This window comes from Cetorhinus maximus, chromosome 1, assembly GCF_964194155.1.
Source record: "Cetorhinus maximus chromosome 1, sCetMax3.hap1.1, whole genome shotgun sequence".
NCBI classification, from domain to species: domain Eukaryota; kingdom Metazoa; phylum Chordata; class Chondrichthyes; order Lamniformes; family Cetorhinidae; genus Cetorhinus; species Cetorhinus maximus.
Genome location: NC_135879.1, coordinates 190,488,715 through 190,503,531, shown reverse-complemented (window position 1 = coordinate 190,503,531; position 14,817 = coordinate 190,488,715). Strand labels below are relative to the sequence as shown.

The 14,817-nt window shown below is 37.8% G+C and overlaps 1 protein-coding gene across 4 annotated transcripts in view; it reads right to left on the bottom strand.

Annotated features, from left to right (window-relative positions):
- Window positions 1–14,817, bottom strand: part of ubap2a (ubiquitin associated protein 2a) — a 134,304-nt gene that overhangs the window by 71,801 nt on the left and 47,686 nt on the right. For 2 of the 4 annotated variants that reach the window (XM_078551357.1, XM_078551353.1), the window contains exons 10-13: window positions 12,490–12,563; window positions 10,824–11,007; window positions 3,004–3,184; window positions 2,175–2,425 (exon numbers count right to left, since the gene is read on the bottom strand). In XM_078551357.1, coding sequence (XP_078407483.1) covers window positions 2,175–2,425; window positions 3,004–3,184; window positions 10,824–11,007; window positions 12,490–12,563 — 690 coding nt within the window. The remainder of the gene's footprint in view (window positions 1–2,174; window positions 2,426–3,003; window positions 3,185–10,823; window positions 11,008–12,489; window positions 12,564–14,817) is intronic. The other 2 variants (XM_078551369.1, XM_078551363.1) reach the window with 1 other exon arrangement.

Below are 14,817 nucleotides of genomic sequence, written 5' to 3'. Positions count from 1 at the left end.
AATTTGTATTGTCAGCACTTGCAGCTTTGAGTCAGTTCATTGCTTGACACGCACTTACAACCAGCAAGCATCAGTCAAAAGCCTATCATCTTGTCAAGCACATTTGCTCCACAGACCATGCACAATTCTCCCCCATTGTGAAGTCTATCCTTCAATCGCCTCTAGTCACCTGATCTTGCATTCAGCTCAAGTGTCTTAATTAAAAAGGCTCATTACCTAGTTTTTAGTACATAACATTTCAAATAGAGATCTTATTAAAATGTTGAATGCTGGGAGATCAAAGATAGCGTCAGGGAAAAAATGAATTACAAATCAAGACTGTGTTGACAAAAGACGACATACTGGTTTGCTACTACAAGACTTGTATAGATACCCAGTGAACAGTAACAGGAATTAAACCATAACCAGTATTTTTGAGCCACGAAATGAACTTTTAAGTCATAAAGGCCATTCAAAGTCCAAGAGAGACTCCCTATCTCCCCATCCAAGTTTTGGAGGTCACCTAGCTTATAAGTCACGTGAGCCTCAAGATAAGCCTCGCAATCAGCCCACATATTCTTTGTAATTTATGTTTACTCAGTTAAGGGTCCTTTATGCTAGTCCTGCAGTAGAGTTATCAGAATAAAGGTGATGCCTGCATTGAAGAACTGATTAGGATACAGTCATTGCAAGTTTATGGATGGCAACTGGCAGGATTTACCAAGGTCAAGGTCAATTGTCACAACTACTAACCTTCAGGCACAATCACAGCCAACAAAAAAGTAAATTATGTATTTCATTTTCTGCATTTATTTGATCAACCGTTAAAGGAAGTTTCCCTAACACACCAGTTTTACCAACTGCCCTAATGTGGACATTTAGATCAAAATTCTCACATTAATTCATGGTGAATAAAATGCAGTGTGTGCTGCAAATCTTTTTTAAACCTTACATGGCAATATTTGGTCAAGGGTAGACAGGGAAGATCTATTGCCTAATGACCAATCTGCTGTGTATTTCCAGCATTTTTCTTTTAGGTTTGCAGTTTTTTTTAAAACCAAAGCTCTTAACTATCTTCCCCTTCGTCAGCTTCACCACATGCCAATACAGAACAGCAATTGACAGATCAGGAACTTCATGTGGACATTTAGAGATTGAAAGCCACATCCTGCCATTCCAGGCACATGAAATTTCATTACAATATGGTGTAATGCTGACCTCAAAATGTCTATATTTTTAAACCTTCACTGTTAAGAGATTCATTATGGAAAGACATCAGAGGAAGTGCGAGGACTTCGAAAGAACGTTAGGTTAATTGGCAACGCATAGAACACAAAACACCCAAGTTCATAATACACTTAGCTCTCAAGTTAGCCAAAAACCTCAAAAATAATGGTCCACATCAAAACATTCAGCTACATGCTTGGGTACCACTTGTCTGGTTTCTCACTTTTCAAACCGTGAATACAAATATGCAGTTATAAAGTCCCACTTTATGCTCCATGTCGAAGGGTATTAGCAAGCCATAAGCACTGAGCAGTGGAGGTAGACTATTGATACAAGTAGTGAGGTGAAGAATTCCTGCTTTTAAAACAACTTTTCAACTCCAAACACTATTCACTGGTTCAAACTAGAGGCCATCAATCTAAGATAGTCACCAAGAAATTCAATAAGGAATCAGAAGGAACTTCTTTGCCCAAAAAGTGGTGAGAATGTGGAACTCGCTACTATAGGGATGGTTGAAGCAAATAGTATAGATGCATTTAAGGGGAAGCGCACAAGCATATGAGGGGGAAGGGAATAGAGGGTTATGATGATGCATTAGATGCGTGCAGATGGAGGCAGCATCAATGGAGCAAATGCCAGCATGGATTGGCTGGGCAGAGTGGCTTGTTTCTGTGGCATACATCCTACACAATTTTGCATGAATGGATCTTGAGGCAAACAGACAGGAGGTGTAAAAGATTTGCTGCATCCAGCAAGCAGTCTCTGCTCTGCCCTTCCCAACAAGACATGACCACAGGATAATATTAACTAAAACTACTACTAAAAGCACACCAGAATATTAACTTGTTGCTCCATCACAGAACATTTTACTATTTCTGGACAAAATGATTACAACAGCTAAAAATGTTTTTATGCCAACTCAATTCAAAACACATCATTCACAAGCATGACAAAACTGTTTAACTTACTTTAGAAGATGCTGGTATCTTCCGCTTTTGTGTTTTAAGTTGCTTTTGCTGCATCTGTTGAGCATTGGCTATTTGATTGTCTGTGGAGATAGGTAGCAGTTGCATCATTTTAGCAGTAGTGCTTTCAACAGGAGACAATTCTCTCATCTTGATCTGGGAGGTATAGGAATTTAATGCTGGTTCAGAGGCCTGCTGCTGTCGTTGGGTCATCTGGCTCAGAACAGGTGAAGGCTCAGGCTGGGTCTTGAGGTCTAAAAGATGCCCAAATAACTGTTAAAATAATTTGAGAGTTGTGTACATTATATATACACACATGACAATGTATTTATTTCTGTATTCCATTTTCAAATATAATATTCCTTCCAAAGCATATATTTGTTACCTATTCATCTCACTTACAATTACTATCTTCCTGTTGTAGCTCCCTCATGTCACAAAAGTACTTGCAGTTCCATAACAATATTACCAATCAGTTTTCAAAAAAGACATCTAGGTTTCTGCACTAATCAAATTAGACTGCTATGATTAGTCTCAGTTTTCATCTTTGACAACCACAAATTTATCCAGCTATTAAATAATCATATCTAACAGTAATAACATTTATTTTACCGAGACTTATTGTTTTTTTAAAAATCAACCTTGTTAACAAGTGTATGCAGTCATGAAGCAAGTGTGATTTTACTTACACTAACTGTACTGGAATCAAAATAAACATTTGAAACAGAAACACAGCAAGGAAATTATATTTTAAAACACACACAAGTTTCATTCCTTTGTTGATACGAATATTGGAAACATAGGTATTATTTATTCATAACAAAATACTGACCAAACTGGCTCAGGGCTGTTGACTGTGAAATTGATTTTGCTTCCCAGGAATGAGTGTTGCTACTTGGTTTTCTAGCCTGTGCAGCAATCTCTACCAAACCAGAGGATTTCAACTGCTCAAGTAATTGGGACCCTGAAGAGTTGGTAATGTTTGTAGCTGCAAGCTCCCCAAACCCAGGCGACTATAAAAGGAAAACAGAAAACAAATTAAGTTTTCTGAGAAGCATGAAATATGATAATATTCTACACACCTGTAATTCTTTCCCTTTGCCAGATATTTTGAGATCAATAATTTTAAAACATCATATTCACACCATTTTTTTTATGCTTTAAGTAGTTCATGCAACTTTCTTGCACAGCATCATTACTAATTTGGAAGACATTTTCAACTGTTCAAAAAGTGTAGTCGTATTCAAAAGCAACTCTACATATGACATTTAATGGAATTTTCTGCAGCTGAAGTACAAACTGAATACTTATCAGCCAGGTAAGTGCTCAACTTGTTTTTCTTAATGGGCACTTCCACAAAAATCCCATTAGTGCCATGAAACAAAAATTTCCAAGCCAAGATAAATACAAAATATCTCATGGTAGTACAGAACTTGAGTATTGCTGAAAAAAAGAGACATGCCATCAAAGTTTTTCATCTTGCAGTCATCAGGACAGATTCGCAAGAATACCAAATCTCAAAGGGAACAATTTATACTCTACGAGAAGAGGGTGCCGATTGATTGGTAGCAGCATTGCCATGGAGAATACACCAAGGAACAGTTAACTGCCAAGCTGTTGTTTAAAATCAAAAGGCATGTCAATTCTGATTAGTCAAGGCATTGCTATGAGAAATGAACTAGGGAATGGCTGTCCCCCAAGCTTTTGTTTAGTTGTGTGTAGACATGTTCTCTGTTTGCAAAGGGTAAGTGAGCCTGACTGACAACCTTAAATTTGTTTTCTATTCTCATCTGTTCTGATGCTACCTTCCACAATGGCACTTGACATGTCTTCCCTGTTCCTCAGCTGAGGATTCCCCATGCACTGTGATTGACAGGGCCTCAACCGTGTCCAACCCATTTCCTGCGCTTCTGCCCTCACCCCTTCCATCCCAGATCCATATTAGGGGTACCCTTGTTCTCACTTTCCACCCCACCAACCTCATCTTCTGTCATTTCCACCAACTCCAGCATGCCACCTGACCTCCCATCAGATTTCCGAAGTGACTGTTCCCTCTGTGACACCCTGGTCCACTCCATCGCCCCCAACACCTCTTGCCCTACCCATGCAAATCGGAGTAGTGAGAACACCTACCCCTTTGCTTCCTCCCTCCCCACAGTCCCAAGGCCCCAAACAGTCCTTCCAGGTGAAGCAGTGATTTGCTTGCACTGCTTTCAATTTAATTTACTATAGTCACTGCTCTCAATGCGGTCTCTTCTACACTGGGGAGACTAAACGCAGACTGGGTGATCACTTTGCGCAATGTCTGCTTAGTCCACAAACATGACCCTGACCTTCCAGTTGCTTGCTATTTCAATTCACCATCTTGCTCTCACACATTTCTGTCCTCGGCCTGCTACAACATTCCAGATAACACAGCACAAGTTGGAGGGGCAGCACCTTCTCTTCCAGTGAGGCAATTTACAGCCTTCTGGGTTCAAAATAGAGTTCAACAGCTTCACATCATGGACTCTGTGCTCCATTTCATTTTTTAAAATTTTCCTTCTGGGCACCCCCGCCCCAAGTGCCAGTCATTACTCACTGTAAGAGGTTGTGGTGGAAGAATTAATCCAGGCTGATCTCTTGGTTAAAGCTGGTTTATTTCCAAAATATATCCTCAGTGCTACTAACTTCCTAGTAGCTTCCACAGTGTGTTCCAGCTGTACCCTTTTATTCTAGTTAGATGGGATAATTAATGCCCATCACCTGTTTAACTAACAATTGGTTTTAACAAGATGATTTGACATATTAACACCAGTCAGTATCTTGTTCATGTTTTTGCTTTCAGACAGCACTGACCCTTTTTCTGCTATTAAAACATACTATTTTGCTTTGAGTGCACTGACCTTTATATTGCTATTAACACCCGTTTTAGTCTTTAATGCTATTACCACTCCCTTTGTCGTGTTTCATGATATTTGTCATTTAACCTCTCCTGTCCTCCTACCTATCGCTGTATGCCTGACCTTTTATTTTGTTCCATGTGCTCCTCCCAATTTTTTATTAGCATAAAACTCATCACATTTCTACCTCTCTCCAGTTCCAAAGAAGTCACATTGGACTCTCTCCACAGATGCTATCAGACTTGCTGAGTTTTTTCAGCATTTTCTTTCTTTATTTTTATACTTAAATTGGTTGCTAGTGTAATGCTTAGTACAATCAGTCTTGTTTACTAAGTGTTGTCCAATCTCAGAATTACATCTAATGTTGGATACTATGTTCTGAGTTTTGCAAGCATGTGCTGGTTGAATACAGGCAGTACTTCTACTGTTGCAAAAAAGCAAAGGGGATGTGCTGTTTGATAGGATCCACCAGTTATTGGGACGTACGAACTATTAACAGCCAAGCTAGTCTTTAAATTAACATGTTCCCTGGTGCATTCTCCATGGCAACGCCTTTACCAGAGTCCACTTGCTTACCAATCAACACCCACTTCTCATGCAGTACAAATTGTTCCCTTTGAGATTTGGTATTATTGCAAATCTCTCCTGATAAATGCAAGAAGAAAAGCTTCAACAGCACGTCTCTTTTTTTCAGCAATAAACATAAAACATTAAGACTTGACACCAACACAGGTCACTAGTTCAGATATTGCTGAGTAACAAAATTGCTAGATCTGGATAAACAAAATCTTTGCTAGTTAAAAAGCTTTTCATGTGCAATTTGAAAGCAGTTAATTTAAATATACAAAGTGCACAGCAAACCTGAAGTTCAGATACAATTACTAGAAATTCTGTTTCCCCACCCAGAAAGGTACTTCAAATGCACTTGGATTTGACTTCATACAAGTTACTGCTTTCTCTGATCTACCTCACCACACTACTTCCTAGTTGCCCCAAAAAACTATCTACTCAAAATGAAAAGCACTCAAAAGCCAATAGCAGTTTTATCCAGCTAAAATGTACATTTTACTAGAGTGCAAAAATCCCCATGAGAAAGCGTGAACACAGAACGTAAATCAAACATTCACTGTTAACATGACCATTTTCAAACAGAAATCTCAACTGACTTTTTCAAAAATGCTGTTCTCAATGCTTTGTTGAAAGTGCCTTCAATTACATTGAGATGAATGGAAATAAAATTGATAAGCCAATTATGCATCCAATCATTCAAAAACTAACCACTTTAAAAGATGCAGTTACTTAAGCTTGTAAAGTTTTTACAACATAAAATTAATTACATGCTATGTAATTAACATTCATAGATCAAATTATATCAGGGTTAACAGGTTCTCACTTTTCTTCCCTGAAATGCGAATTCTGCAATTAAAGTTAGAGCATCTGAAGAAACTGAAACAGAATAAACAAAAAAAAAACTTTCCATACTTTGAATTATTTGTCTTGGCACTTCCAGGCAGAGTCCTGTCGACAGCAAGTGTTTACCTAGCAGCATGCTTTTTCTATTAATTCAGGAACAAGAGGCTACAACTGCTTTTCCTTTCATAAAGGAAGAGGATTCCATTAATCTGACATTCAAATTGCAATACAAGATGGCAACTTTTGAAGCTAAGTGCTCATCTCCTGGTCAGTTTACAGTCAGCTCTCTGAATTAAATATCAAATCAAGATCTGCTCCAGAAAAAAAAGTCAGATTGAAAGGCAAATTGGCTAAGGGTAATTTTTTGTGGCATTAGAAAGCCTTGAAATTAACTTTTCATTTAGAAAAGGGGGAAAAGTAAAATGAGGAAGCATTAGTTAAGTTGATGGACAGAATCTTTCAGGAAACAGAGCTACAATGGAGTCTGTTATGGGATTACTGTTTAACAGAGACAAAGTTCAACTAAACTTCATCTACAGAGCTCCCAGTGGTTAATTTTTTTTTTTATACCTGCCTGCCAAACGACAGATTTAAAAGAAAATATTGTACACACTCCAGCACTCTTACATTGAACTATCAAAGTAAAGCAGTGGACTAAGAATATAAACACACTGCCATAAAACTGCAAGAACGCACATGTACAACTTCATGGGGACAAATCAAGAAACATTCTGCATCGACCTACATTTTGAAATCAATTGTTTTAGCCTTTTAAGAATCTAATTTCTTAGTTGAAGTATTCAGAAAAATAAAAGTTGGAACAGGGTTTTCAACTATTCTAAGGTCACAAAAATCAGCGAAGTGTCCACTTTAAAGCATTTACAAGATTAAGCCAGTACCACTTCCTGAATGGGTCAAGCAACAGAATGGTCCAATAGCCTCAAAACAATCTGATGGGTTGAACATAGAACCACCCTCAAATTCAGCAGCTGCATTTCTGATCATCACAATAATGGACAGACAGTACAACATCATGCTTCCCTGAGCCTCCAAAGATAGTTGACAACAAAATCTAAAATCAGTGATGAGAAACATTTCCTCCCACAAAAATTATACATCAGCAATATATCTTGATAATCACAAGCAATTTATATCTAGAAGCTTAGCACATTAAAGCGGCAATATGAATTTAAGGATGAATGGGGGTAAACAAAAAAAGTCAATTTTTAAAAAATTGGGAATTCTACACCAATTAACTAGAGGCTGAACAATAGATATTTTGTAGCTTTTTATACTAGCAACTTATACCTTTACCTGCATCACTTTTAGACTGCACCAGTGAACTGCATTGGTATCTTGGGATCAGTGAAATTAATATCTACATTCTCATACAAAAAAAAAACTTCAAAAGGACAGCCGTTTCACTGAAAGCAGTTGACTGAAATTACATTAATACATTGAGTCAAATTTGAACGTCTCTGGAAACGTTCAATTAAAAGTGCTGCTGCCCTAATTATTAGATATTTTGACTGACCATGGAAAATTTGTGGGGTTTTTTGCCTTGTGTGTAAACTATGACTTTGGTTAGAATTTAAACACCCAGCACAAAAGTGATATCAGCATTGCTTTCAAGGAACCATATGATAAATTGTCAAGAGTAGCATGTGAATAACATGACATACTACTAGTCTCAGGTAGAGATTGCTTGCTTTGTGCAAACTGTTGTAACGATAGCTTTCTAACATCTCACGTGGTACTTTGCCTTCTCATGTTGTATATATGTTTCTATTTACCATAGGATCAGTAATGATATATCCAATTCATTGACCTGGAATATAGTTAATCATATTTAGCCACTGCAAAATTGGAGCCCAATTCTTATAATTGGCAGCTGTATATTTAGAAAACTTAATGAAAATACTAATTTCTGAGCCTACCTTGCTGGCTAGAATTTTTCATGGACATAATTCATTAAAATTAGACTTTTTCAGTAATGCTGCAAATGTTCGCAATTGGATTTGATGTCTAGCTCGTTGAAGTATATAAATTAGCCCGCCGAGCACACAAACCACATGACAGCTGGTATAGCAAGTCACACATGCTATCCAATGAATGCTTAAAACAACAGCATTTTTGTATCTGTTGATCCAAAAAAATTCAAATATTTCAAACATAGAAAACTGTTCTAAATGTTTTCAAAAAAATTCAAAACATACATTACACAAAAGGTTAAACAACACCCTAAGAAAAGCTACAAGTGGTGACGGCGCACAACTTCGGATAGGTCATACTGCAACTACAAGTACAGTATAAATAGAGTAATTTCTCTACATCAGGGTACCCTTTTGGCAGTCTTTGCTAAATGAAGGAGCCATTTTTAGAAAAGGATAATGCATTTACCACAAAAATTGCACAACGGAGATGTTAACAGGCCAACTCATGCCTGGACACAATGAAAAGTGAGCACCACCAGCAACCCCAAACTTATCCTGACCCAACATGCACTTAAGTTTATCAGGGAGTCATCGAGCAAGAAAAAGGACCAAATTTCATCCTCCCTAGCTAATGGAAATCAAGAACTGTACCCCATTGCAGAGATTTCCCTACTCCAAGGTCTATATTACTCAACTACATGCCATCAGGCAACCCATTTACCCATTAAACCATTCAGTAGTTTGCCCTTCAACATTTTTATAAATGTGGCAGGATTGTTGTTAGTTTCTTCCCGCCCCCTCATTCTCTCCAGTCCCATCTGTAAGGTGGCCAATTTTCCGGTCTATTGCTGAAAGAGGGATATGTCTAAGCTTTTCATCTTGCACTCATCAGGACACTCGCAAGAATACCAATATAAGAGGGGAAACAACAATTTATACACTATGTGAAGAGAGTGCTTGGGCTTAGTTTACTATCCAACATCAATGATGCATTTCAAACAAGTTCTGCTTTCAAAGTTGCATTATTTGTCAAGTTGACTTTCTCTGAACATTTTGTAGTCATCTGGCACTTACAAAATCAACTTAAAAAAGGCACTCACATGAAATATAAAGCTTAACAAGTCAGCTTTGTTTCATAACTTAAATACTCCAGTAGTTTTTAAAGCAGAATTGCAACTTGGAAGTAAAAAATTATGATCATTTGCTAGCTCAACTAAATTGATCAGAAATTTAAATTTTGCTTCCAGTATACATAATGTAGCTACATTTAGTACTTCAGTTACAGTTTCACCTTTCTAATCAAATTTATGATGCATTTTGCAGCTCACAAAATTGGTTCCCAAGCCATTTTCACCATTGTTTTATTTGCATATTTCAATCAAAAAGTTCCTTAAAATGGATAGCAAGAGCACTGTTGATGTCTGAGCTTGTGCAAAACATTTAGCACACAACAGCTGCAATTAAAGTTGTCTTGGTTATGCAATAAAGCCTCAACAATCCCCAGTTCTCAAAATATTTGAGCACACTTGGTTAAACCTGGCTCAGAGAGCAAAGGAGCTCAAAACAAGAGGCCTTTTAATCTTGAGGATCAGAGGCAACTATAAAGATGAATGAAACACCTGCTTGAAGCAACTTGTATATCAAACAGTATACAGGTTTATTTAACCCCATTCCCAAATTGTCACCCACAAGCCTTAGTCTTTGCCATGGCAGGGACTCATGAGACAATCACCCCTTCTCAGCAGCTGAGGGAGATGCTCAAATACCACAAGGGCCCAATGATTATGCTAAAGACCTCTCTGCTGAGGGTGCAGCACCTGGTATCAAGGAAGTGTCCCTTAAGGACAATCTCTCCTCTGGTCCCAGGCCCACTTCAGAAATTCTCTGATAGAGCAGCCTACTCCAAGTTGACCCTGGCCCAGGACAAAGTCATTGTGGCAATCCATCAATGGAAACTTAGCATCACAGGATCAGCAACACTTGAATCCCACCAGCTTCTTAGTCATACTAGAAGAGAAAAACACAGAAGAAACATTTTTGCAAAAGCTACATAACTACAAGCCTTACCATCACAAAGCTAATGGGGTCAAAATTTCCTCACCTTGAAATAAGTAAGGAGAGATGAGACAATGATACTGAAGAACCAAAAAAAAAGCAGCATTCTACTGCAATCAGATGGAAAAAAAACTGATGGCATAATTTGCAGTTTCCACACAAAAGATCATGCTTTACTTAAAAAGTTCTGATTACAATAATAAAGAAGGTCAAACCCAAGTGCTGCAGAAGACCTGTTCTGAAGGAGAAATCAACTCTAACAGAACATACATCTGAAAAGTCTATCAAGCGTCATTTTTAGAAGCTCTTCTAATTTACACAGAAAACATAGCAAAATGTAGAGTAATTTTGTTTTGTTTTTGGTTTACCAGATTCTGAGTGTAGGAATTCACAGCATTGGAGTTTCCTTCCACCGATGAAATTGGATCATCATGTTGGGAATTAGTGAACACCAGTGACTGAGTGAGGTTTGCCTGTTGGGGTGCTTCACACGAGTTGGTTTCTGTTACAGCACCAGTTGAGGGTTTTTGAAGCAATGTTGCTAGATCAGTGCTTAAAAAAAGATAAGTTTATTTTCAGACCTTTAACAGGTTCTGTAAGGACTGCAAAACGGATTCAGGAGGAACTTGTAACATTTCAGACTAGATTCTTTTTCTAAAAACAGCACAACTTTATCAACTTGGCTTACAGTTCATCAAAAAGAGTCAGTTTTTTTTTTAAAAACGGGGAATAAATTTCCAAAAAACACAAAGCTATTGCAGAATATGAAAGTTTAGTGTAAACTTGTGTTCAAGACACATGCTTGTCAGCATAGTGTCTGCAAGTTAGGTTAGAAGGAAAAGAAAGGCCAGTGAACATGCTCAAAAATGGCTTGATTCTGTTGTGAAAACAAGATTAAATATCAGACACCAGCTAGTGAGGGGCAATAAAAGTTCGGAGGCATAAGAACACACTAACTAGTCACAGCCATTAAGTAACACAAATAACCTAGAAATTTGGGTGATGGGGAAATGAAGTTGCCAAGTTGTATCTGTTGAATCCTAGTGTTTACTGTGACATGGATGTGGAAGTAGGTCTGCGTTCTTGGTTGCAGTTAGTAAACGGGTTGAGAAGGGGGGAGGGCTGATTGTGAAAATTATCCTACTCCGAAGCAAGCAATCATTGGAACAGGTATGCTCTTTCAAGTTCGTTGTAATTTAATTGTGCTACATTATTATATACTCCTGCAGAAAGCACATATTATTAAAAATACCAGTTAAAACAAGACTGCCCATTGTAAACTACTCAATGACATATCCTCCTTCTGCAGAATAATTCTATGCAAATAAACTAGGGAACAATTCTTCAACAAACAATTTACATTTGTAGCCAAGGCAACTAGAAGAGCCAAATTTTAGCAATAGGACAACAGCTTCTAGGTGAGTGATTTTAAAACTATGCGCTAGCAAATCATTTCCAAACATGATTGCTGCTAAAATTGAGTTTTTGTTGAGTTATAAATCTTGGCACATTGCACAAGTCATAAATACAAAAACATTTGAATAACTTCAGAAAATATAGCCCACCGTTTGAACAGGTTTCTTCATAGATATGAAGACATCCAAATTTGCCCTACAATATTTCCAGCTTTGACTTAGAGATTTGGATATGTTACAAAGATCTGCATTACCTTCCTATTCATCTGCAACTGTAGTTTTGATTTAAATTTTCAGTTTAGAAGCCAATTCAATTAAGAGCAATGAATGCACATGGCTCTTAATAACATTTGTTGCAAGAAAAATTAAAGAAACTGACATCACAGTATTGTGCAGGGACACATTTAGAAGGTCGCTTGAGCACTCATGAAACTGATTAGGTTAGTAATATACAGTTGTAGTAAGCACTTTGCTTTGTGCTGTACCTTCAATTTCAAATTTCAGCCATTTCAAAGGCTGGTTTAAAATATATCAGTGGCAAAAACTTATACTTTTCTGAAGTTGCTCTACATTATGTACATTAACTGGTTAATCCATATTAAAATAGGACATTTCATACCTTGGTCCTGGAGTGATTTGGTTGTCCATTCTTACAACAGAGGAAGCTGTAAAGACCTTTGTTTCTGTAAGCTGCTTAAAGAATTCATTAAAGTTACAATGGATTGTGTAAGCTTCTATTTTCTCAGCAACACAAATCTAAGATATAAAAATGCTGGAAATACTCATTTGAGGAGAGAAACAAATCTGCTGAATGGTCATCTCGACTTAAAACATTAACTGTTTCTCTCCACAGATGCTGCCTGACTTGAGTATTTCTAACATTTTTTTGCTTTTACTTCAGATTTCCAGCATCCACAGTATTTTGTTTTTGTCTTAGATAGGATAGCTGTTATTGCGACTTTAAATATACACTTCAGACAATTTCCCCAAATGGTAAAGGAGTTTATCAATGACTGGCTCAGCCATATAGATGAGAACGGTCTCAAGCTCACATTTCTGCTTGTGTCACATTAGTGATTTCAGTGAATCTGAAAAGGTGCTATTAATCATCTAAGAAAAGGGAAGCCGCCCAGGTTTCCTGCTGTGGAGTATTCAATGAATCCTTCCAAAAGTGTATGTGGACATTGAGCAAGGACATACAGCAGGTATAGTGTGATGCACCTGAAGGCCCCAATAGTCAAGTAGCCTAACAAAACATGATAGCAACCCTAGCAAAGTGCTGCAAGATGCCTAGTTCCCAATGAACTATATTCCAGCAAAAGTGTTGAGTCATTCAAAAAGGGAAAAGATTGGAAAAAAGTTTCAGATGGTAGAGCTTGTTTAAACCTTCAATACAACACTTGGGAAGAACTGCTTTCCACAACACTCAAGCTTGTCTCTTTACAAAAATCTAATGTACAGGAACTTAAAATCTAGGTACTCATTTCATACGTTTCGGAGTCTTGCACGCCAAATTAAAAATTGATATATGCATAAAGCATGATAATTTTTAAACACACGCGGAGATACATTCATAAATGTCTGAAATGCATTCCCATCAGATAAACAAAAAATAAATTCCCATCAAAAATTCAAGTACAGTGGTCTGAAGGTCTTAGTGGATTTGCTGCAATTGTACAGGTGCTAAGCATATTGCAAGTAAATCTGGACATTGAAACTTCAATGCAAGTCACTTTTTAAATGAATATTTTTCTTTTCCATAGTCTCCCAACTCCATTCATGATCTCCAGTTGAGGGTGCAGAGATGCTGTTCCAGGCACCAATAAATAACAAACTAGTTGAATGGCTGGTGACTCGTCTTATTTATAGACTTTTCCTCCTAGAAAAGGATCCAATTTGAATTTCCACTAAAGTATTATTTGCATGAAAACTGCAACTTACAGCTTCAACAGATGTAGCAAGTTAAAACTGCTTTTAAAGTTGTCTGGGCATTCTGGTCTTCAGGCGCATTCTTATTTTCACTCCTCACCCAAAAGTCATTATGATCCCATCGAGTCCATGCTGGTTCTCTCTATACAGCAATTTAGTCAGTCCAATTCCCCTGCTCAATCCCCATAGCCCTGAAAGTTCATTTCCCCCAAGTGCCCGGCCAATTTTCTTCTGAAATCATTGATCATCTCCACTTCCACCACCCTTATAGGCCACAAGTTCCAGGTCATTCCCACTCCCTGCATAAAAAAATTCTTCCCATCCATCCTATATCTTATGACCAAAACCTTAAACCTGTGGCAGCTAGTCATTGCATGATCAGCTAAATGGGTTCAAATTTTGTTCACCTTATCTAAATATGCCTTCATCTTGTACAGCTATATCAGGCCTCCCTTTAATCTCCTTTGCTCCAAAGAGAACAACTCCAGCTTCTCAGATCCAACCTTGCAGCTAAATTCCCTCATCCTGGAACTATTCTACCAAATCTCCTCTGCACCTTCTGAACAACCCTCACATCCTTCCAAAAATGTGACCAGAACTGGATGTAAGACTCTAGCTGTGGCCTAGCAAGATATATAAATGGAGGCATTGTACAGGGGAGTTATGAACCCCAAAATTCCATATGCTTCACTATATACTGTCTCAATATGCCCCACTATCTTGAAAGATCTATGCACATGAACTCCCAGGTCCTTTGTCCTAGTACGCTCTTTAGAGCTGTGCCATTAAGTATATATTGTCCCCTCTATCACTTCTGCCAAAATGCAGTACCTCAGTTCTCTGTATTAAATTCCATTTGCCACTTGTCTGCCCATTCTGCTAGCCTATCTATATCCTGTTAGAGTCAATTGCTATCACCCTCACTGTTCGGCACACCTCCAACGTTTGGTATTATCGGCAAATTTTGAAATTCTACTCCGTATTCCAAGATCCACGACATTTATATATATAAAAAAAG